This window comes from Entelurus aequoreus, linkage group LG06 (genome assembly GCF_033978785.1).
Source record: "Entelurus aequoreus isolate RoL-2023_Sb linkage group LG06, RoL_Eaeq_v1.1, whole genome shotgun sequence".
Taxonomy (NCBI): Eukaryota; Metazoa; Chordata; class Actinopteri; order Syngnathiformes; family Syngnathidae; genus Entelurus; species Entelurus aequoreus.
The window spans coordinates 35,054,197-35,080,618 of NC_084736.1; the positions used below are offsets into that span (position 1 = coordinate 35,054,197).

General features: G+C 44.3%; 1 protein-coding gene across 1 annotated transcript in view; it reads left to right on the forward strand.

The window, feature by feature from the left end:
- Window positions 1-26,422, forward strand: part of ppil2 (peptidylprolyl isomerase (cyclophilin)-like 2) — a 52,705-nt gene that overhangs the window by 8,547 nt on the left and 17,736 nt on the right. The window contains exons 7-12 of the mRNA XM_062050616.1: window positions 609-700; window positions 884-973; window positions 1,035-1,110; window positions 1,169-1,329; window positions 18,029-18,100; window positions 23,168-23,278. Of these exons, the coding sequence (XP_061906600.1) occupies window positions 609-700; window positions 884-973; window positions 1,035-1,110; window positions 1,169-1,329; window positions 18,029-18,100; window positions 23,168-23,278 (602 nt within the window). The remainder of the gene's footprint in view (window positions 1-608; window positions 701-883; window positions 974-1,034; window positions 1,111-1,168; window positions 1,330-18,028; window positions 18,101-23,167; window positions 23,279-26,422) is intronic.

The window sequence follows — 26,422 nt, forward strand, 5'->3', positions numbered from 1 at the left end:
TGTTGTTTACTGTAAAACATGAAGGCACTACTGTGCTAAGACACCACACTGATAGTTATTTACTGTAAAACATGAAGGTACTACTGTGCTAAGACACCACACTGATAGTTGTTGTTTACTGTAAAACATGAAGGTACTACTGTGCTGAGACACCACACTGATAGTTGTTGTTGTTTACTGTAAAACATGGAGGTATTACTGTGCTGAGACATCACACTGATAGTTGTTGTTGTTTACTGTAAAACACGGAGGTACTACTGTGCTGAGACACCACACTGATAGTTGTTGTTGTTGTTTACTGTAAAGCATGAAGGTACTACTGTGCTGAGACACCACACTGATAGTTGTTGTTGTTGTTGTTTACTGTAAAACATGAAGGTACTACTGTGCTAAGACACCACACTGATAGTTGTTGTTTACTGTAAAACATGAAGGTACTACTGTGCTAAGACACCACACTGATAGCTGTTTACTGTAAAACATGAAGGTACTACTGTGCTAAGACACCACACTGATAGTTGTTGTTTACTGTAAAACATGAAGGTACTACTGTGCTGAGACACCACACTGATAGTTGTTGTTGTTGTTTACATTTACTTTGTCCCCAGGAAAATATCACTGTCCCGTTTTGTACTCTGTTTTCACCAACAATTCTCACATCATCGCCAACAAGGTCACTGGCAACGTCTTCTGTAATGAGGTTGGTACACACACACACACGCATGCACAGACACACACGCACGCGCGCACACACTTGCACAGACACACACACGCACGCGCGCGCGCACACACACAAACACCCCTTTATAAGCAGACATTACTATCAGAGACGATGACAGGAGATGAAGATGTGTTGTCTGAGCAGGTGTGTGTTGTTCCTCAGGCTGTAGAGCAACTCAACATCAAGACCAAAAGCTTCAAAGACCTGCTGACAGATGAACCTTTCACCAGAAAAGACCTGATCACACTTCAGGTACTTGTTGGCTGGAGGTTCTCCTTGGAGCTCCCTCATGTTTCAGTGTTTGTTCCTCAAGGATCCCACCAACCTGGACAAGTTCAACGTGTCCAACTTCTTCCACGTGAAGAACGATCTGAAAGTTGTGGATCCAGGTGAGATGGTTGACCTGCCTTCTGGTCTACAATAACAAAGGTGTGTTTGCTGATCCAGGCGAGGAGAAGGCCAAGCAGGACCCTTCCTACCACCTTAAGACCACCAACCTGGAGACCAGAGAGACCTTAGCAGAGCTCTACAAGGACTACAAGGGGGACCAGCTCCTGGCCTCCACCATGAAGGAGCCAGAAGCCAAGAAGACGGACAAACTCAACATGGTGAGGAACAATTCTAGGAACCTCCAGCTGAGTGTCTTCTTGAACATGGTTGGTGCCGTGAAGCAGAGGACTCCACCTCGCCACTCTAAACATCCATATTGATTAGCAGACTCCACCTCGCCACTCTCAACTAGGGATGTCCCGATCCAGGCTTTTGCACTTCCGATCCGATACCGATGTTGTTTTTGCACTTCCGATTCGATACCGATACTGGCCTATCCGAGCATGTATTGAAGTTTAAAGTTATTTAGCCTACTTAGTTGTCAGATTCATGTTGAAAAGGGTTTTAATACTCTTGATAACAACTAGCCAGCTGAATTAGGTGAGTTTGAATAATACACAATGGTTGGTAACAAGAAACTGACCTGTTTATTCAAGGATAAACACAAAATAGACAAAATTATACATGACAAACAGAAATGGCATCATTGAACTAGAGCTGGGCGATATGGCCTTTTTTTAATATCGCAATATTTTAAGGCCATATCGCGATACACGATATATATCTTGATATTTTGCCATAGCCTTGAATGAACACTTGATGCAGATAATCACAGCAGTATGATGATTCTATGTGTCTACATTAAAACATTATTCTTCTTACTGCATTAATATATGCTACTTTTAAACTTTCATGCAGAGAAGGAAATCACAACTAAAAAAATCACTATTTTTTTCATACGGTGTTGATCTGGAAATGTTTGCCTCGGCATTTTGATGGTGTGGGCGTGTGGCACCTTATGGAGATGTTGACGTGCGGAGTTTCAAACACTCTTCATTCTCTAGCAGGGGACTTTTCAAATGATACTACATATTAGCAGTAATGCTACTTTTTATAGCAACGCTTTTGCCCCACACTTGACAAATTACTGTTGTCTGTTCAACATATTCCCCCTTGAAGCCAAACCACCGCCAGACGATGGACCCCCTGCTGTTTTTTGGGGGAATTAATGAATTCTTCCTTCATTCGTATTACCACTCGCACAGCTGCGCTAGCATCACAGCTAACGTTAGCCATGCTGCTACCTCTCTGCTGGGAGAGGGCGTATACGTATGTGACGTATGACGTGACAGTATGTGACGTGTGTAAGAAAGTGCGCTTGCTGTCTGTAAGGAGACACAGGAAAGAGTGAGAAGAGCCTGTCGTGTAATGCCAGCAGCTAAAGGCAACCGCGTGAGAACGTATACTCCAATATCACCATATAGTCATTTTCTATGTCGCACAGAGACAGCTGACATTTTTACCGGTAACTTTTAATTCACATGGCCGTCTTAACGGTTAGGACACAGACTGGATGTGTTGAAGGTGTGCTGGAAAATGCGGAACGGAATTGGGAGCAGCAGAAAAGTGGAATGTATTATTTAAATCGGTGCGTTGGAAAACACGGACCGGAGTTTTTTTAAAACTGAATCTGGATCGGCATTTTCCCATGCCTTGCCGATACGCATTTTTTGGCAAATATCGGCGGCCGATCCCCTCTCAACATCCATATTGATTAGCAGACTCCACCTCGCCACTCTCAACATTCATATTGATTAGCAGACTGCACCTCGCCACTCTCAACATTCATATTGATTAGCAGAGGACTCCACCTCGCCACTCTCAACATCCATATTGATTAGCAGAGGACTCCACCTCGCCACTCTCAACATCCATGTTAATAAGCAGAGGACTCCACCTCGCCACGCTCAACATCCATATTGATTGGCAGAGGAGGACTCCACCTCGCCACTCTCAACATCCATATTGATTGCCAGAGGAGGACTCCACCTCGCCACTCTCATCATCCATATTGATTGGCAGAGGAGGACTCCACCTCGCCACTCTCAACATCTATAATGATTAGCAGAGGACTCCACCTCGCCACGCTCAACATCCATATTGATTAGCGGACTCCACCTCGCCACTCTCAACATCCATATTGATTAGCAGAGGACTCCACCTCGCCACCCTCAACATCCATATTGATTAGCAGACTCCACCTCGCCACTCTCATCATCCATATTGATTGGCAGAGGAGGACTCCACCTCGCCACTCTCAACATCTATAATGATTAGCAGAGGACTCCACCTCGCCACGCTCAACATCCATATTGATTAGCAGAGGACTCCACCTCGCCACCCTCAACATCCATATTGATTAGCAGACTCCACCTCACCACTCTCAACATCCATTTTGATTAGCAGAGGACTCCACCTCGCCACTCTCATCATCCATATTGATTGGCAGAGGAGGACTCCACCTCGCCACTCTCAACATCTATAATGATTAGCAGAGGACTCCACCTCGCCACTCTCAACATCCATATTGATTAGCAGAGGACTCCACCTCGCCACCGTCAACATCCATATTGATTAGCAGACTCCACCTCGCCACTCTCAACATCCATATCGATTAGCAGAGGACTCCACCTTGCCACCCTCAACATCCTTATTGATTAGCAGACTCCACCTCGCCACTCTCAACATCCATATTGATTAGCAGAGGACTCCACCTCGCCACTCTCAACATCCATATTGATTAGCAGAGGACTCCACCTCGCCACTCTCAACATCCATATTGATTAGCAGAGGACTCCACCTCGCCACTCTCAACATCCATATTGATTAGCAGACTCCACCTCGCCACTCTCAACATCCATATTGATTAGCAGAGGACTCCACCTCGCCTCTCTCAACATCCATATTAATTAGCAGAGGACTCCACCTCGCCACTCTCAACATCCATATTAATTAGCAGAGGACTCCACCTCGCCACTCTCAACATCCATGTTAATAAGCAGAGGACTCCACCTCGCCACTCTCAACATCCATATTGATTAGCAGAATCCACCTCGCCACTCTCAACATCCATATTGATTGCCAGAGGAGGACTCCACCTCGCCACTCTCAACATCCATATTGATTAGCAGAGGACTCCGCCTTGCCACGCTCAACATCCATATTGATTAGCAGAGGACTCCACCTCGCCACTCTCAACATCCATATTGATTGGCAGAGGAGGACTCCACCTCGCCACTCTCAACATCCATATTGATTAGCAGAGGACTCCACCTCGCCACTCTCAACATCCATATTGATTGGCAGAGGAGGACTCCACCTCGCCACTCTCAACATCCATATTGATTAGCAGAGGACTTCACCTCGCCACTCTCAACATCCATATTGATTAGCAGAATCCACCTCGCCACTCTCATCATCCATATTGATTGGCAGAGGAGGACTCCACCTCGCCACTCTGAACATCCATATTGATTAACAGAGGACTCCACCTCGCCACTCTCAACATCAATTTTGATTAGCAGAGGACTCCACCTCGCCACTCTCAACATCAATTTTGATTAGCAGAGGACTCCACCTCGCCACTCTCAACATCCATATTGATTAGCAGAGGACTTCACCTCACCACTCTCAACATTCATATTGATTGTCAGAGGAGGACTCCACCTCGCCACTCTCAACATCCATATTGATTAGCAGAGGACTCCACCTCACCACTCTCAACATCCATATTGATTAGCAGAGGACTCCACCTCGCCACTCTCAACATCAATTTTGATTAGCAGAGGACTCCACTTCGCCACTCTCAACATCCATATTGATTAGCAGAGGACTTCACCTCGCCACTCTCAACATCCATATTGATTAGCAGAGGACTCCACCTCACCACTCTCAACATCCATATTGATTAGCAGAGGACTCCACCTCGCCACTCTCAACATCCATATTGATTAGCAGAATCCACCTCGCCACTCTCAACATCCATAATGATTAGCAGAGGACTCCACCTCGCCACTCTCAACATCCATATTGATTAGCAGAGGACTCCACCTCGCCACTCTCAACATCCATATTGATTAGCAGAGGACTCCACCTCGCCACTCTCAACATCCATATTGATTAGCAGACTCCACCTCGCCACTCTCAACATCCATAATGATTAGCAGAGGACTCCACCTCGCCACTCTTAACATCCATATTGATTAGCAGAGGACTCCACCTCGCCACTCTCAACATCCATATTGATTAGCAGAAGACCTTCCCTCGCCACTCAACATCCATATTGATTAGCAGAGGACTCCACCTCGCTACTCTCAACATCCTTATTGATTAGCAGACTCCACCTCGCCACCCTCAACATCCATATTGATTAGCAGGGGACTCCACCTCGCCACCAAAAACATTTATCAGAAGTACAACTCAAGGACCTAGATTTCCCTCGCCCGGACGCGGGTCACCGGGGCTCCCCTCTGGTGCCAGGCCCAATGGCGAGCGCCTGGTGGCCGGGCCTGTCCCCATGGGGCCCGGCCGGGCTCAGCCCGTAGAGGCAACGTGGGTCCCCCCTCCAAAGGGCTCACCACTCATGGGAGGGGTCATAGAGGTCAGGTGCAGTGTGAGCTGGGCAGAAGCCGAAGGCAGGGCACTTGGCGGTCCGATTCTCTGCTACATAAGCTAGCTCTTGGGACGTGAATGTCACCTCGCTGGGAGGGAAGGAGCCTGAGCTGGTGCACGAGGTGGAGAAGTTCCGGCTAGATATAGTCGGACTCACTTCGACACACAGCAAGGGCTCTGGAACCAGTTCTCTTGAGAGGGGCTGGACTATTTTCCACTCTGGTGTTGCAAGCAATGAGAGGCGACGGGCTGGAGTGGCAATTCTTGTTGCCCCCCGGCTCAAAGCCTGCACGTTGGACTTTAACCCAGTAGACAAGAGGGTAGCTTCCCTCCGCCTTCGGGTGGGGGGACGGGTCCTGACTGTTGTTTGTGCTTACGCACCAAACAGCAGTTCAGAGTACCCACTCTTTTTGGATTCCCTTGAGGGAGTACATTAGAGTGCTCCTTAGGGTAATTCCCTTGTTCTGCTGGGTGACTTCAACGCTCATGTTTGCAACGACAGTGAAACCTGGAGAGGCGTGATTGGGAAGAATGGCCGCCCGGATCTGAACCCAAGTGGTGCTGTGTTATTGGACTTTTGTGGTCGTCACGGATTGTCCATAACAAACACAATGTTCAAACATAAGGGTGTCCATATGTGCACTGGGCACCAGGACACCCTCGGCCGCAGTTCCATGATTGACTTTGTAGTTGTGTCATCGGATTTTCGGCCTCATGTTTTGGACACTTGGGTGAAGAGAGGGGAAGAGCTTTCTACCGATCACCACCTGGTGGTGAGCTGGCTCCGATGGTGGGGGAGGATGCCGGACAGACCTGGCAGGCCCAAACGCATTGTGAGGGTCTCCTGGGAACGTCTAGCAGAGTCTCCTGTCAGAGAGAGTTTCAATCCCCACCTCCGGAAGAACTTTGAACATGTCACGAGAGAGGTGCTGGACATCGAGTCTGAGTGGACCATGTTCCGCACCTCTATTGTCGAGGCGGATGTGGCCGCAAGGTAGTTGGTGCCTGTCGTGGCGCTAATCCTAGAACCCGTTGGTGGACACCGGCAGTGAGGGATGCCGTCAAGCTGAAGAAGGAGTCCTATCGGGTCTTTTTGGCTCATGGGACTCCAGAGGCAGCGGACAGGTACCGACAGGCCAAGCAAAGTGCGGCTTCAGCGGTCGCTGAGGCAAAAACTCGGACATGGTAGGAGTTTGGGGAAGCCATGGAAAACGACTTCGAAGCAATTCTGGTCCGCCATCCGCCGCCTCAGGGGGGAAGCAGTGCACTGTCAACACCGTGTATGGTAAGGATGGTGTGCTGCTGACCTCTATTACAGCTGTTGTGGATCGGTGGAGGGAATACTTTGAAGACCTCCTCAATCCCACCAACACATCTTACTATGAGGACGCAGTGCCTGTGGAATATGTGGTGGGCTCTCCTATTTCTGGGGCTGAGGTTGCCGAGGTAGTTAAAAAGCTCCTCGGTGGCAAGGCCCCGGGGGTGGGTGAGATCCGCCCGGAGTTCCTTAAAGCTCTGGATGCTGTGGGGCTGTCTTGGTTGACAAGACTCTGCAACAGCGCGTGGACATCGGGGGCGGTACCTCTGGATTGGCAGACCGGGGTGGTGGTTCCTTTCTTTAAGAAGGGGAACCGGAGGGTGTGTTCCAACTATCGTGGGAGCACAGTCCTCAGCCTTCCCGGTAAGGTCTATTCATGTGTACTGGAGAGGAGGCTACGCCGGATAGTCGAACCTCGGATCCAGGAGGAACAGTGTGGTTTTCGTCCTGGTCGTGGAACGGTAGACCAGCTCTATACTCTCAGCAGGGTCCTTGAGGGTGCATGGGAGTTTGCCCAACCAGTCTACATGTGCTTTGTGGACTTGGAGAAGGCAATCGACCGTGTCCCCCGAGAAGTCCTGTGGGGAGTGCTCAGAGAGTATGGGGTATCAGACTGTCTGTTTGTGGCGGTCCGCTCCCTGCATAATCAGTGTCAGAGCTTGGTCCGCATTGCCGGCAGTAAGTCGGACCCGTTTCCAGTGAGGGTTGGACTCTGCCAAGGCTGCCCTTTGTCACAGATTCTGTTCATAACGTTTATGGACAGAATTTCTAGGCGCAGTCAGGGCGTCGAGGGAATCCAGTTTGGTGGCTGCAGGATTAGGTCTCTGCTTTTTGCAGATGATGTGGTCCTGTTGACTTCCACTGGCCAGGATCTTCAGCTCTCACTGGATCGGTTTGCAGCTGAGTGTGAAGCGACTGGGATGAGAATCAGCACCTACATGTCCGAGTCCATGGTTCTCGCCCGGGAAAGGGTGGAGTGCCATCTCCAGGTTGGGGAGGAGATCTTTCCCCAAGTGGAGGAGTTCAAGTACCTAGGAGTCTTGCTCACGAGTGGGGGAAGAGTGGATCGTGAGATCGACAGGCGGATCGGTGCGGCGTCTTCAGTAATGCGGACGCTGTATCGATCCGTTGTGGTGAAGAAGGAGCTGAGCCGGAAGGCAAAGATCTCAATTTACCGGTCGATCTACGTTCCCATCCTCACCTATGGTCATGAGCCTTGGGTTATGACCGAAAGGACAAGATCACGGGTACAAGCGGCCGAAATGAGTTTCCTCCGCTGGGTGGCGGGTCTCTCCCTTAGAGATAGGGTGAGAAGCTCTGTCATTGGGGAGGAGCTCAGAGTAAAGCCGCTGCTCCTCCACATCGAGAGGAGCCAGATGAGGTGGTTCGGGCATCTGTTCAGAATGCCACCCGAACGCCTCCCTACAAGTATATTGGATTTATGAACCCCTCTATTAGTGAACTTTAACAAGTACAGTGGATTTAAGAACACCTATTAGTGAACTTTAACAAGTACAGTGGATTTAGGAACCCCTCTATTAGTGAACTTTAACGAGTCCAGTGGATTTATAAACCTCTATTAGGGAACTTTAACAAGTACAGTTAATTTAAGAGCCCCTCTATTAGTGAACTTTAATGAGTACAGTGGATTTATGAACACCTGGAATTATGAACCCCTCTATTAGTGAACTTTAACAAGTACAGTTAATTTAAGAGCCCCTCTATTAGTGAACTTTAATGAGTACAGTGGATTTATGAACACCTCTATTAGTGAACTTTAACAAGTACAGTTGATTTAAGAACCCCTCTATAAGTGAACTTTAACGAGTACAGTGGGTTTATGAACACCTGGATTTATGAACCCCTCTATTAGTGAACTTTAACAAGTACAGTGGATTTATGAACCCCTCTATTAGTGAACTTTAACAAGTACAGTGGATTTATGAACCCCTCTATTAGTGAACTTTAACAAGTACAGTGGATTTAAGAACCCCTCTATTAGTGAAATTTAATGAGTACAGTGGATTTATGAACACCTGGATTTTTGAACCCCTCTATTAGTGAACTTTAACAAGTACAGTGGATTTAAGAACCCCTCTATTAGTGAACTTTAACAAGTACAGTGGATTTAAGAACCCCTCTATTAGTGAACTTTAAATCCACTGTTCATACGTCAATTAGGAGGATACATTCAAATGTAGTCAGTAATGTTCATAATGGACATCTAATGTGTTGTCACAGGTCTTTGCATGTTTTTCAGCAGTGTACGATATGCACACCATCATGCTATACTCCCCACTGTTACTGTTAGCGTATTCAATGAAAGTCATCAGAAAACTGTGATACATAATGCACTTTAATACACTGATGTACAGACTAGCATTAGATTGCTAGCTAGCTTAAATGCTAACATGACAACAAGCGACATTGTTAAGAAACGCCATACCCCATATAAACATTATTGTGTAAACTACTAAGATACAGTATTCACATTGAACATAACTACTAAGATACAGTATTCACATTGAACATAAACTACTAAGATACAGTATTCACATTGAACACAAACTACTAAGATACAGTATTCACATTGTACAAAACCTATTAAGATACAGTGTTCACATTGTACACACACTACTAAGATACAGTATTCACATTGTACATAAACTACGAAGATACAGTATTCACATTGAACATAAACTACTAAGATACAGTATTCACATTGAACATAAACTACTAAGATACAGTATTCACATTGAACATAAACTAGGAAGAAACAGTATTCACATTGAACATAAACTACTAAGATACAGTATTCTCATTGAACATAAACTACTAAGATACAAAATTCGCATTGAACATAAACTAAGATACAGTATTCACATTGAACATAAACTAGTAAGAAACAGTATTCACATTGAACAAACTACTAAGATACAGTATTCACATTGAACATAAACTACCAAGATACAGTATTCACATTGAACATAAACTACCAAGATACAGTATTCACATTGAACGTAAACTACCAAGATAGATGTAAGCACAAGTTATCACTTGCAGGGCATTACTGCCTGACGCACTTCCGACAGTGCCATGTGGTGCTGGCTGCAGGGTCATCAGCCGGGAGCCACCCTTCACGGATGTTTCGCTCCTTTAATCCCGGAACATCTCTGGGTGGTGGAGCAGCGACGGGGACGTCTCCCTGCCGCCCCCTGCAGCCAGCTAGAGGATCCATTCTGTACCCACATTCTAACCCCGGTGTTATTGCTGTTGTGTATATGGAATGAGTCCCAAAGGACTATGCATGGCAGGGACGTCCATCTCCCTGAGTCAAGCGTGAGCCTGACCGCATACCATAACATGGCAGCAGGGAAGCCTCCCTACTGCCCCCTGTCTACGCGCCTTGCTTTCCCCACGCCTTGTCATTTCTTCTGAGCCACAACCAGAAGCTCCCTTGTTCTGCCTCCTCTGCCAGGGATTTGAGGGCCTTCTTTAGATTGGAGCCTTTGATCCCGAGGGACTTTAGGAGCCGCTGGGTGGACGCTCCAGTGTAGCCTCTACAGCCAACTTCTACTGGATAGGTGAAGGGCCTCCATCCTGCTTGTGCACACTCGCTTGCCAGCTCAGAGTACTTGTCCCTCTTTCTTTCAAAGGCAGCCTCCATTCCCTCTTCCCATGGTACCGTTAATTCTACCATGATGACAGTTTTAGTAGATGTGGACCACAGGACAATGTCTGGGCGTAACAAGGTTGTTGTGATCTCTTGAGGGAACTTCAACTGACCATCTAGATCGGCCCTCATGTTCCATTCTCCGCCAGCAGATAGGAGGGACTGGATGCTCTTGCTGCTGCTCTGAGGCTGGCCACCTTGCTTGACAAACTTAATCAACCGCTGAACTGTTCCCGGACTGGCCCCATTTGCTTCCACTCTGCGTGCCTCCAGGATTTCAGCTAGCTTCCGCAGGACGCGGTCGTGCCGCCATCTATACCGGCCCTGCGACAAAGCCACCTTGCAGCCAGAAAGAATGTGATGCAAGCTTGGGTTCTGGGAGTCACAGAGCTGGCAGGTCACCTCTGCCCCGTACCACACATGCAAGTTCCCGGGACTGGGGAGGGTATCGTACGTTGCCCTGATGAGGAAACTTAACCTCGCCTGGGGCATCTTCCACATGTCTGCCCACGTAACAACTCTGTTGACAACGGCCTCCCAATTGGTCCATCTCCCTTGCTGCTGTTGGCCCACAGCCTTGATCATATAGCTCTCCTCTTCCATCTTGATCACTTCTGAGATCACCAGATCTTTTCTTTCCTTCCTTGAGGCTTTCGACCACATCTTGGATGCTGTTCCCCATCCGAAGCCGGCTCTGCCAGACTGTATCTGTCCTACCATCTCCTGGTGTTTTAGTCGGACGATGGCCTGGTCTACTGTCTGCGTCGCATTCCACTTACGCCCTGTACAGACTTGGGTCTTGGTGTTACGGACAGACGGATCAGGTGAGTCTCTGAGATCGAACACGAGCCTCACCTTCTCCTGTTTGTAGCCCAAGCTGATGGATTTCAGTGGCAGCTTCAGAATGGTTCTTCCAAACAGCGCTGTGTTGGAAAGACATCTGGGAAGGCCCAGCCACTTGCGAATGTAGTTGTTGGCTTTTGAGTCCATCTTGAGGACTGTTGTGGAGGTGATGTCGCACAACTTCAAGGGCCACATCAGGCGATGGTATAAGGTGAACTGGTAACACCAGACCTTGAATTTCCCTGGAAGATAGCTTTGGTCAATTTTGTTCAGGCCATCCTTCAGCTGAGAAGTGACAGAGGCAGCCATGTGCTTATCAGACATGTCAGCAGTGTAACACCTTCCGAGGCTCCGCACAGGTTGGTCGACCACACGTGGGATTAATTCACCATCCACTGAGAATGAGACGTTGTCATTCCTGGCTCCTTTCCGGATGGAGAGGCTGCGGGACTTGGCAGGTTTTATTTTCATCCGTGCCCATGCTAGGAGTTCCCCAAGTCTTTTCAGGAGTCTGGAGGTACATGCAGCCGTCTGGAGGAGGGTGGTAACATCATCCATGTAGCCCCGCAGCGCCGGGAGTCGCTGGCCTGACTCAGATCTCACTCCTCGGACCATCTGTCTTCCACCGATAAGGATGATCTCGAAGGCTGTTATGAACAGTATTGGAGAGATAGAGCAACCCATTGCTATTCCCTTCTCTAACTGGTGCCAACCAGTTAAGATCTCCTGAGTCGTGTAGCAGACTTTGAAGTTGTTAAAGTAGTTTACTACCAGGCTTTGGATGCATGATGGAATGTGGAAGAAGTTGAGTGCAAAGCTGATGAGTTGATGGGGAACCGATCCATAGGCATTGGCCAGATCCAACCAAACCACATGCAGGTCCGCTTTGTTGCGCTTGGCTGACTGGATTTGCTCCCAGATCATGGCCGAGTGCTCCACGCAGCCAGGGAAGCCTGGAACGCCCGCCTTCTGACAACTGGTGTCGATGTAATTGTTTGCCAGAAGGTAGTTGGTCATCCGCTTCGCCACCACGGTGAAGAAAAGCTTCCCTTCCACATTCAGTAGGGCAATGCCTCTGAACTGGTCGATGTTACAGGAGTTACTCTCTTTTGGGATAAAAGTTGTTATTGCTCTGCTCCACGATGATGGTATGGACTGGGTTTTCCTGGCAACGCCCATCAGCTTCCACAACAGCTTCAGGAGTCCAGGACAGTTTTTGAAAACCTTGTAAGGTACCCCGTTCGGTCCGGGTGCTGAAGCAGTTCTTGCACGCTCAACCACTTGCTTAACCTAAGCCCATCTCGGGGGGTTGGTGTCAAACTGCGAGGAAGGCTCAGGTGGGCGAGGTACATGCCCTGGTGATTCGAGGGGGAGGTCCTTTTGGCTATCACTGAGCTGGACTGTGATGTGTTCCTCCAACTCCTGCTCACTGGTCTGGAGTGTCCCGTTCTTCTTTTCCTCTAGCAGGCTTCGAGCATACTTGAAGGGGTCCCGGAAGAAGCTTGCCCTTGCTTTCTCCCTGCGGCTTCTGCGTTTCCTGATCCTTTCAGCTCTCCTCAGTTGTGTGAGTCTTACTTTGATCTGGTCCCACAGGTTCTTCAGGCCGACTTTCTCCTGGTCATTGGCTTTCCTCCACTGCTTGCGTAAGAGGCGGCGTTCCTTTACGAGCTGGAGGATTTCCCTCTCCCGTCTCCCGCTCTGTTTGGGAACGATCTTCCTCTGTGGCATCAATCCAAAACGCTCTTTCCCTTCTTCGTAGATGATGTCTCCCATAATGTTTAGTTTGGAAGTTACACTGCCTCTTAGCGCACTTTGGAGGGTGGTGCATAAGTTAAAATCGAAGCTGCTCCAGGAGTCTTTGTCGTTGGCTTTTGGCCACTTCACTTTGGCTTTCCGGATAAGCTTCTCTGATGTTCCTCTTGTGGGTTCTCTACTTGGTGTTTCACTGTGCTGCGGGCTGTGCTGTTGTTGCTGCACGTCCTGCTGGGAAGGCTGGTCCTCCTCTCTCTGACCAGTTGCAATGGTGGGATCAATAGCACTGTGGTGCTCAACCTGGCTAAGATTCCTCCTTGTCTGATCTGCTTCTGCAGTGCAAGATTGCATCTGGTTGCGGCCACCGCCGCATTTTGCCTTTCCCTGGTGTATTCGCAGGCCCCGGTAGGTTGTTTCCTTGGCCCACCCACAGCCACATTCTCTGAGGATCCTCTGCTCGTTCGTCATTGTCGTGCCAGTCGTTTCCGTGTTATCCGTCCTGATTGGTCCATCTTTCATCCCGCCTCTCGGTGGACCGCCGGGCTGTTTCTTCCTTATATTGCCAAGATACAGTATTCACATCGAACATAAACTACTAAGATACAGTATTCACATTGAACACAAACTACTAAGATACAGTGTTCACATTGAACATAAACTACTAAGATACAGTGTTCACATTGAACACAAACTACTAAAATACAGTGTTCACATTGAACATAAACTACCAAGATACAGTATTCACATTGAACATAAACTACCAAGATACAGTATTCACATTGAACATAAACTACCAAGATACAGTATTCACATTGAACATAAACTACTAAGATACAGTATTCACATTGTACATAAACTACTAAGAGACAGTATTAACATTGAACATAAACTACTGAGGTACAGTATTCACTTTAAACAAACTAAGGTATAGTATTCATATTGAACATAAACTACTAAGAGATTCTTCCCTTTGAACAAACTACTAAAATACAGTATTACATTGAACATAAACTACTAAGATACAGTATTCACATTGAACATAAACTACTAAGATACAGTATTCACATTAAACATAAACTACCAAGATGCAGTATTCGCATTGAACATAAACTACTGAGATACAATATTCACATTGAACATAAACTACTAAGATACAGTATTCACATTGAACATAAACTACTAAGATACAGTATCCATATTGGACATAAACTACTAAGATACAGTATTCACATTGGACAAACTACTAAGATACAGTATTCACATTAAACAAACTACTAAGATACAGTATTCATATTGGACATAAACTACTAAGATACAGTATTCACATTGAACATAAACTACTAAGATACAGTATTCACATTGAACATAAACTACCAAGATACAGTATTCACATTGAACATAAACTACTAATATACAGTCTTCACATTGTACATAAACTATTAAGATTCAATATTCACATTGAACATAAACTACTAAGATACAGTATTCACATTGAACATAAACTACTAAGATACAGTATTCACATTGAACATAAACTACTAAGATACAGTATTCACATTGAACAAACTACTAAGATACAGTGTTCACATTGAACATAAACTACTAAGATACAGTGTTCACATTGGACATCAACTACTAAGATACAGTATTCACATTGAACATACACTACTAAGATACAGTATTCACATTGAACATAAACTACTAAGATACAGTATTCACATTGAACATAAACTACAAAAATACAGTATTCACATTGAACATAAACTACTAAGATACAGTATTCACATTGAACATAAACTACTAAGATACAGTATTCACATTGAACATAAACTACTAAGATACAGTATTCACATTGAACATAAACTACTAAGATACAGTATTCACATTGAACATAAACTACTAAGATACAATATTCACATTGAACATAAACTAAGATACAGTATTCACATTGAACATAAACTACTAAGATATAGTATTCACATTGAACATAAACTAATAAGATACAGTATTCACATTGAACATATACTAAGAAACAGTATTCACATTGAACATAAATTACTAAGACACAATATTCACATTGAACATAAACTACTAAGAGACAGTATTAACATTGAACATAAACTAGTAAGATACAGTATTCACTTTAAACAAACTAAGATAGTACTCACATTGTACATAAACTACTAAGAGACAGTATTAACATTGAACAAACTACTGAGATACAATATTCACATTGAACATAAACTACTAAGATACAGTATTCACTTTAAACAAACTAAGATAGTACTCACATTGAACATAAACTACTAAGAGATTATTCCCTTTGAACAAACTACTAAAATACAGTATTCACATTGAACATAAACTACTAAGATACAGTATTCACATTGTACATAAACTACTAAGATACAGTATTCACATTGTACATAAACTACTAAAATACAGTATTCACATTGAACATAACCTACTAAGATACAGTATTCATATTGAACATAAACTACTAAGATACAGTACAGTGTTTCCCATAAACTGCCAAGATACCTGTGGCGGTGGGGGCGTGGCTATGGGCGTGGTCACCATGGCAACATCGAGTAATTTGCATAATTTACTACAATGGTTTGATTTTCTCTAAAAAGGCTCAAAAAATGTATATTTACTAATTAATAATAACAGTTTTGTTTTAAACGTCCATCCATCCATTTTACAATATAATTACAACACTTTATGTACATATTTATATACAGATTTGAACAATAAGTTATTCACTGAAATATATTTATTAATTGTGGTTCTTACAAAAAAATATATCTTAAAATATAAAAGCTAAAATGTCTCAAAGCTCTGCCCCTTTAATTAGTGCATACTAAATAATTTAACTTTAGCCTACTACTACAACCATATTATTTACCAGCAACATAAAGTGAAACAGAGGCAGAGGTGTCCTGCCACAGTAAATAAATACACAACACAAATAAACAGAAAACAGTAGTGGTGGTAGATAGACACAGAGCTTCATCAAACATCTGATCCACTAAACAAAGAGCTCCAAAAATCTTGAACTTTAGACTGCCATCAGTTTTACTCCCTACACTTAACCATGGGTTTCCTACTGCCTGCAGACTTTGCACCCTTTGTTATATACACATGTTGTGTTTCTAATATAAATACATTTAATAAAGTCAAATACAAATAAGGCAACAAGAGAAGTATCCTACACTTCTCTTTTGTAAAGTAAATCTGAACAGCCGATATGGGCATCTACATCAACTATATGATTTGCCTGAGAAGAAGGAGAGGAAAAAAAAATTTTTTATTTTTTATTTGTGGCGTACGTAATTCTTTCGTGGCGGGCCGCCACAAATAAATGGATGTGTGGGAAACCCTGCAGTATTCAAATTGAACATAAACTACTAAGATACAGTGTTCACATTGAACATAAACTACTAAGATACAGTATTCACAATGGACATAAACTACTAAGATACAGTATTCCCATTGAACAAACTACTAAAATACAGTATTTACATTGGACAAACTACTAAGATACAGTATTCACATTGAACATAAACTACTAAGATACAGTATTCACGTTGAACAAACTACTAAGATACAGTATTTACATTGTACACAAACTACTAAAATACAGTATTCTCATTGAACATAAACTACTAAGATACAGTATTCACATTGAACATAAACTACTAAGATACAGTATTCACATTGAACATAAACTATTAAGATACAGTATTCACATTGAACATAAACTACTAAGATACAGTATTCACTTTGTACATAAACTACTAAGATACAGTATTCACATTGAACATAAACTACCAAGATACAGTACTCATATTGTACATAAACTACTAAGATACTGGTATATCCATCCATACAATTTGTCACTTAAATTTATTTTCATGTTAATTGTTTCATGTAAAAAGAAAAAAAAAACTTATTTGGGAAGTGTTGCGGCAATAATCTTGTTGTGGTTGTTTCCATGTTGGAACTGTGTAACTTGTAACTTCATCTCCAGCAAGTAATTTGTAACTTAATCTCCAGAAAGTAACTTAATCTCCAGAAAGTAACTTGTACCTTCATCTTCAGAAAGTAACTCGTAACTTCATCTCCAGAAAGTAACTTGAAACTTCATCTCCAGAGAATAACTTGTAACGTCCTCTTCATAAAGTAACTTGTAACGTCCTCTCAAAAAAGTATTTTGTAACTTCCTCTCCAGAAAGTAACTTGTAACTTAATCTCCAGAAAGTAACTTGTAAATTCATCTCCAGAAAGTAACTTGTAACTTAATCTCCCGAAAGTAACTTGTAACTTCATCTCCAGAAAGTAACTTGTAACGTCATCTCCAGAAAGTAACTTGTAACGTCACCTCCAGAGAGTAACTTGTAACTTCACCTCCAGAAAGTAACTTGTAACGTCCTCTCCAGAAAGTAACTTGACCTCCAGAAAGTAACTTGTAACTTCACATCCAGAAAGTAACTTGTAACTTCACCTCCAGAAAGTAACTTGTAACTTCACCTCCAGAAAGTAACTTGTAACTTCACCTCCAGAAAGTAACTTGTAACTTCCTCTCCAGAAAGTAACTTGTAACTTCCTCCCCAGAGAGTAACTTGTAACTTCCTCTCCAGAGAGTAACTTGTAACTTCCTCTCCAGAAAGTAACTTCTAACTTCACCTCCAGAAGTAACTTGTAACTTGCTCTCCAGGCGCACTACTCCACAGGCAGGGTGGCCGCCTCCTTCACGTCCACGGCCATGACACCTGCCACCACAAACTCAGCAGGCAAGTGCACACTCTCATCAAGTTAACAATAATAATTGATATCATGGACTTAGTTCCAGCTGACTCCTGATTGGATAAGGACACATACTTAAAGGGGAACTGCACGTTTTTGAATGGTTGACAATCATGAAGACAGATGTATTTTGTCATGCTAAATAAACATCTAAGTCTGCTTACAATGCAGCTAAAGGGAGGACACTATCGTACTTCTAAATCATATAAAACACAAACAATACTCCATTTACATGTGGTGAGCTGAATATTAACAAGTATTAGTGATATTGTTATTATAAGTGCTAACACAGAGGAACTACTTTTAGACAGCTAACTAGCTTATGTTGCTATATGGAGCTGCTGCATGGCCTCTGAGTTGGTGAAAGTGAATTCTATATGATAAATCATGTCTCTCACCTGGATAGTACAAGGTAGGTGAGCATAATCTGACAAGTTGGTCGAGTTGGGGGTTAAATCACCAAAATGATTCCCGGGCGCGGCGCCGCTGCTGCCCACTGCTCCCCAAGGGGATGGGTCAAATGCAGAGGACAAATTTCACCACATCTAGTGTGTGTGTGACAATCATTGGTACTTTAATCTTTAACTTTGACATCCAACTTAGACCCAGAGATGGCGAGAAAGACACAAAAATATGCTGTTTTTTGTGATGAATAGTTGATGTAAAGGGGAAGATCTAAACATACCATCAGTCTTTATCCCACCCCCACCTTGTCATAACCAAAGGTTTGTGCTGGCAAAGAAGACACTTGAGCTATGGCACATATGAATTGTGACGCAAACATGTCAACAACATACAAACCCCAAAAGCAGTGAAGTTGTCACGTTGTGTAAATGGTAAATAAAAAAAGAATACAATGATTTGCAAATCATTTTCAACTTATATTCACTTGACTAGACTGCAAAGACAAGATATTTTATGTTCACACTGAGAAACTTTATTTTTTGCAAATATTAGCTCATTTGAAATTTGATGCCTGCAACATGTTTCAAAAAAGCTGGCACAAGTGGAAAAAAGACTGAGAAAGTTGAGGAATGCTCATCAAAGACTTATTTGGAACATCCCACAGGTGAACATGCGAGTGCCATGATTGGGTATAAAAGCAGCTTCCATGAAATGCTCAGTCATTCACAAACAAGGATGGGGCGAGGGTCACCACTTTGTCAACAAATGCCTGAGCAAATTGTTTAAGAACAACATTTCTCAACCAGCTATTGCAAGGAATTTAGGGATTTCACCATCTACGCTCCGTAATATCATCAAAAGGTTCAGAGAATCTGGAGAAATCACGGGAAGGTCGAAAACCAACATTGAATGCCCGTGACCTTGGATCTCTCAGGCGGTACTGCATCAAAAAGTGACATCAGTGTGTAAAGGATATCACCACATGGGCTCAAGAACACTTCAGAAAACCACTGTCAGTAACTGCAGTTGGTCGCTACATCTGTAAGTGCAAGTTAAAACTCTACTATGCAAAGCAAAGCCATTTATCAACAACATCCAGAAAAACTTCACTGGGCCCGAGCTCATCTAAGATGGACTGATGCAAAGTATAAAAAGTGTTCTGTGGTCTGACGAGTCCACATTTCAAATTGTTTTTGGAAACTGTGGACGTTGTGTCCTCTGGAAAAAAGAGGAAAAGAACCATCCGGACTGTTCTAGGTGCAAAGTGTAAAAGGCAGCATCTGTGATGGTATGGAGGTGTATTAGTGCCCAAGGCATGGGTAACTTACACATCTGTGAAGTCACCATTAATGCTGAAAGGTACATACAGGTTTTGGAGCAACATACTGTATGTTGCCATCCAAGCAACGTTATCATGGACGTTCCTGCTTATTTCAGCAAGACAATGCCAAGCCATGTGTTACAACAGCGTGGCTTCATAGTAAAAGAGTGCGGGTACTAGACTGGCCTGCCTGTAGTCCAGACCTGTCTCCCATTGAAAATGTGTGGTGCAATATGAAGGCTAAAATATCAGAAGGGAGACTGTTGAACAACTTAAAGGCCTACTAAAATTAATTTTTTTTATTTAAACGGGGATAGCAGATCCATTCTATGTGTCATACTTGATCATATCGCGATATTGCCATATTTTTGCTGAAAGGATTTAGTAGAGAACATCGACGATAAAGTTCGCAACTTTTGGTCGCTGATAAAAAAAGCTTTGCCTGTACCGGAAGTAGCGTGACGTCGCAGGTTGAAAGGCTCCTCACATTTCCCCATTGTTTACACCAGCAGCGAGAGCGATTCGGACCGAGAAAGCGACGATTACCCCATTAATTTGAGGGAGGATGAAAGATTTGTGGATGAGGAACGTGAGAGTGAAGGACTAGAGTGCAGTGCAGGACGTATCTTTTTTCGCTCTGACCGTAACTTAGGTTCAAGGGCTCATTGGATTACACACTCTCCTTTTTCTATTGTGGATCATGGATTTGTATTTTAAACCACCTCGGATACTATATCCTCTTGAAAATGAGAGTCGAGAACGCGAAATGGACATTCACAGTGGCTTTTATCTCCACGACAATACATCGGTGAAGCACTTTAGCTACGGAGCTAACGTGATAGCATTGTGCTTAAATGCAGATAGAAACAAAAGAAATAAGCCCCTGACTGGAAGGATAGACAGCAGATCAACAATACTACTATCAGGAGACACCGAACCAAACACTGGACCTGTAACTACACGGTTAATGCTGTGCCGCCTGTCGAAGCCTAGCAATGCTGTTGCTAACAATGCCATTGAAGCAAACTTAGCTACGGGACCTCGTCAGAGCTATAATAAAAACATTATCTCTCCACCTACGCCAGCCCTCATCTGCTTATCAACACCCGTGCTCACCTGCGTTCCAGCGATCGACGGCGCGACGAAGGACTTCACCCGATCATCGATGCGGTCGGCGGCCAGCGTCGGATAGTGCGTCTGCTATCCAAGTCAAAGTCCTCCTGGTTGTGTTGCTGTAGCCAGCCACTAATACACCGATCCCACCTACAGCTTTCTTCTTTGCAGTCTCCATTGTTCATTAAACAAATTGCAAAAGATTCACCAACACAGATGTCCAGAATACTGCGGAATTTCGCGACGAAAACAGAGCTGTTTGTATTGTGATACAATGTGTCCGAATACTTCCGTTTCAACCATTGACGTCACGCGCAAACGTCATCATACATAGACGTTTTCAACCGGAAGTTTCGCGGGAAATTTAAAATTGCACTTTATAAGTTAACCCGGCCGTATTGGCATGTGTTGCAATGTTAAGATTTCATCATTGATATATAAACTATCAGACTGTGTGGTCGGTAGTAGTGGCCTTTAAGCTGTACATCAAGCAAGAATGGGAAATAATTCCACTTCAAATATGTCTCCTCAGTTCCCAAACCTTTACTGAGTGTTGTTAAAAGGGAAGGCCATGTAACACAGTGGTAAAAATGCCTTTTTTGCAATGTGTTGCTGCCATTCAATTCTAAGTTTTTGATTATTTTCAAAAAATAAAGTTTCTCAGTGTGAACATGAAATATGTTGTCTTTGCAGTCTATTCAATTGAATAGAAGTTGAAAAGGATTTACAGATCATTGTATTCTCTTTTTATTTACCATTTACTAGGGGTGTAACAGTACACAAAAATGTTGGTTCGGTACGTACCTCGGTTTAGAGGTCACGGTTCGGTTCATTTTCGGTACAGTAAGAAAACAACAAAATATAAATGTTTTGGTTATTTACAGTATTTACCAAATTTGTAAACAATGGCTTTATCCTTTTAACATTAGGAACACTATAATAATTCTGCCCACGTTAATCAACATTAAACTGCCTCAAGTTGTTGCTCAGATTAAATAAAATGACAAAACTTTTCTTCTACATATAAAAAGTTCAACATTAAACAGTTTCAAGTCAACTCATCATGCTTAATTTATTACAGCATTTGAAAAGCCTGTAGTTGATTTTTATTATGTAAATGTTATATTTTTATCAACATTTGATAGCAGGGACCCTGCCATTCAAAACTAAGCTGCTACATTACTAATGATTAATGTAACTATAGCTGAAAAAATAGTACAACAGCAATAGGAGAGACTATTCATCCCTGAACACCATGGAGTTCATGTAGGCTTAAGGATGCAGTTACATTATTATATCAACTATCAGAGACAGAAACTCTTCATTTAACATAATGTCCTTTTTTGCTGCTTCAACACAGCTCAATCAACACAGAAAAAGGTAAAGTGAAATAACAGACAGACAGGGCTTTGCTGTCCGTAACACACACGCACACACACACCGCAAAATGAGTTAACGTTACGCTAAAAGCCAATTAGCCTTCACCTCAAGCCAGGACTTCGAGCGAGCTGAGCTGCAGTTTATATTTCTAGAAGGTCAACGGGCTCATAGTGATGTTACTAGTAGTTGACTGGAAGGTGTTCATTATAATTTGGTGAGAGTCCGCTGCCTGATGCTTACCTGCTAAACGCTAAGCACTGACTACATGCGCTCTGAATACGCACTGCTGATTGGCTGTTACCGCTCTGAATACGCACTGCTGATTGGCTGTTACCGCTCTGTTTGTAACCAATCAGATGGTTGTGTAGGTGGGACAATACTGGGTGCTGCGGAGTACTGACAGAGACAGGCAGAAGGAAGCGGAGCAGCTTGTTAAGACTTTAGCTTAGGCGGCTACTTTATATGTTCGTGTGGAAACTCGTTCGGTACACCTCCAAACCGAACTGAACCCCCCGTACCGAAACGGTTCAATACAAATACACGTACCGTTACACCCCTACCATTTACACAATGTGACAACTTCACTCGTTTTGTATTAGCACTAATGTTTTTGGCAGCACCAAGGTTTGGGTGAAGTTTGGAGATAGAAGGTAGGTATCATCACAATATATTTGGAATTACTTCAACAGAATGTTTACATGGTCTGTCATGAAAGGGGAACAGCTTCATGCTTGTGACCTTTGAAGCAACACGAGTTGATTTATTCTTCAACATTTGGCTTGTGGTGTTTTCTGCACATATGTGTCATGGCCAACCTTGCATGTTTGAAAGGCAGACGCCATCGCAGACGACACTGTGCGTTACAGCTACGTGAAGAAAAAAGGCTACGTCCGCCTCCACACCAACAAAGGCGACCTGAACCTGGAACTACACTGTGACAAGGTACTGTCATCAAATACTTAGCTCTCTTTTAGCCATTTTTATTTCATCCATCTTTAGAGTTAGTGTGACATGTTTAATAGTAATATTCATCTTTAATAGTAATATTCATCTTTAATAATAATATTCAATCAATCAAAGTTTATTTACGTTGCCCTAAATCACAAGTGTCTCAAAGGGCTGCACAAGGTTCATGTTTAATAATATTCATGGTTAATAAAAATATTAATGTTTAATGAAAAATATTCATGTTTTATAATATTCTTCATGTTTAATAATAATATTCATGTTCAATAATATTCATGCTTAATTATAATATTCATGTTTAATAATACAGATGATTGGCAACACTAAATGGTCCCTAGTGTGTGAATGTGAGTGTGAATGTTGTACATCTGTGTTTGCCCTGTGATGAGGTGGCGACTTGTCCAGGGTGTACACCGCCTTCCGCCCGTGTGCAGCTGAGATAGGCTTCAGCACCCCGTAAGGGACAAGCGTTTGAAAATGGATGGATGGATGTTTTATAATATTCTTCATGTTTAATAAAAATATTCATGTTTAATAATATTTATGTTTTATAGTAATATTCATGTTTTATACGGGGATAATATTCATGTTTAATAATAATCATGTTAAATAATAATATTAATGTTTAATAACTTCCTCCCAACTCCAAAGACATGCACCTGGGGATAGGTTGATTGGCAACACTAAATTGGCCCTAGTGTGTGAATGTGAGTGTGAATGTTGTCTGTCTATCTGTGTTGGCCCTGCGATGAGGTGGCGACTTGTCCAGGGTGTACCCCGCCTTCCGCCCGATTGTAGCTGAGATAGGCTCCAGCGCCCCCCGCGACCCCGAAGGGAATAAGCGGTAGAAAATGGATGGATGGATGGAATAATAATATTCATGTTTGATAATAATATTCATGTTTTATCATCTCCTTTCTGAGCTGCCACATTATGGTGGTAGAGGAGTTTGTATGTCCCAATGATCCTAGGGGCTATGTTTCTATGCCCCCTGGTAGGGTCTTCCAAGACAAACAGGTCCTAGGTGAGGGATCAGACAAAGAGCAACTCGAAGACCTTTTATGAAGAATAAAGATCAAGGACTTGGATTTCCCCTGCCCGGTCGTGGGTCACCGGCGCTCCCCTCTGGAGCCAGGCCCAGAGGTAGGGTATGATGGCGAGCGCCTGGTGGCACAGCCCAAAGAGGCAACGTGGGTCCCCCCTCCAATGGGCTCACCACTCATAGGAGGGGCCATAGAGGTCGGGTGCAATGTGAGCTAGGCGGAAGCCGAAGGCAGGGCACTTGGCGGTCCGATCCTCGGCTACACAAGCTAGCTCTTGGGGACGTGGAACGTCACCTCGCTGGGGGGAAGGAGCCAGAGCTAGTGCACGAGGTGGAGAAGTTTCCGGCTAGATATAGTCGGACTCACTTAGACACACAGCAAGGGCTCAGGAACCAGTTCTCTCGAGAGGGGCTGGACTCTCTTCCACTCCGACGTTGCAAGCAATGAGAGGCGACGGGCTGGGCGGAAATTCTTGTTGGCCCCCCGGCTCAAAGCCTGCACGTTGGACTTTAACCCAGTAGACGAGAGGGTAGCTTCCCTCCGCCTTAGGGTGAGGGCACGGGTCCGGACTGCTGTTTGTGCTTACGCACCAAACAGCAGCTCAGAGTACCCACTCTTTTTGGATACCCTTGAGGGAGTACTGTACAGTGCTCCCTCGGGTAATTCCCTTGTTCTGCTGGGTGACTTCATCACTCATGTTGGCAACGACAGTGAAACCTGGAGAGGCGTGATTGGGAAGAATGGCCGCCCGGATCTTTATGGACTAGTGATCTGTTTTGTTATTGGACTTTTGTGCTCATCACGGATTGTCCATAGCAAACACCGTGTTCAAACATAAGGGTGTCCATATGTGCACTTGGCACCAGGACACCCTCGGCCGCAGTTCCATGATCGACTTTGTAGTTGTGTCATCGGATTTGCGGACTTATGTTTTGGACACTCGGGTGAAGAGAGGGGCGGAGCTTCCTACCGATCACCACCTGGTGGTGAGTTGGCTCCGATGGTGGGGGAGGATGCCGGACAGATCTGGCAGGCCATAACGCATTGTGAGGGTCTGCTGGGAACGTCTAGCAGAGTCTACTGTCAGAGAGCGTTTCAATTCCCACCTCCAGAAGAACTTTGAACATGTCACAAGGGAGGCACTGGATATTGAGTCCGAGTGGACCATGTTCTGTGTCGAAGTGGCCGATTGGAGCTGTGGCCGCAGGGTGGTTGGTGCCTGTCGGGGCGGTAATCCTAGAACCCCAGCGGTGAGGGATGCCGTCATGCTGAAGAGAGAGTCCTATTGGGTCTTTTTGGCTCATGGGACTCCAGAGGCAGCTGACAGGTACCGACAGGCCAAGCGGTGTGCGGCTTCGGCGGTCGCCATGGAAAACGACTTCCGGACTGCTTCGAAGGGATTCTGGACCACCATCCGCCGCCTCAGGAAGGGGAAGCAGTACACTGTCAACACCGTGTATGGTAGGGATGGTGTTCTGCTGACCTCGACTGCGGATGTAGTGGATCGGTGGAGAGAATACTTCGAAGACCTCAATCCCACCAACACGTCTTCCTATGAGGAAGCAGTGCCTGGGGAATATATGGTGGGCTCTGCTATTTCTGGGGCTGAGGTTGCTGAGGTAGTTAAAAAAACTCCTCGGTGGTGAATGAGATTCGCCCAGAGTTCCTTAAGGCTCTGGATGCTGTGGGTTTGTCTTGGTTGACAAGACTCTGCAATATTGCATGGACATCGGGGGCGGTACCTCTGAATTGGCAGACTGGGTTGGTGGTTCCTCTCTTTAAGAAGGGGAACCAGAGGGTGTGTTCAAACTATCGTGGGATCACAGTCCTCAGCCTTCTCGGTAAGGTCTATTCATGTGTACTGGAGAGGAGGCTACGCCGAATAGTCGAACCTCGGATTCAGGAGGGACAGTGTGGTTTTCGTCCTGGTCGTGGAACGGTGGACCAGCTCCATACTCTCGGCAGGGTGCATGGGAGTTTGCCCAACCAGTCTACATGCGCATTGTGTACTTGGAGAAGGCATTTGACCGTGTCCCCCGGGAAGTCATGTGGGGAGTGATCAGAAAGTATGGGGTAT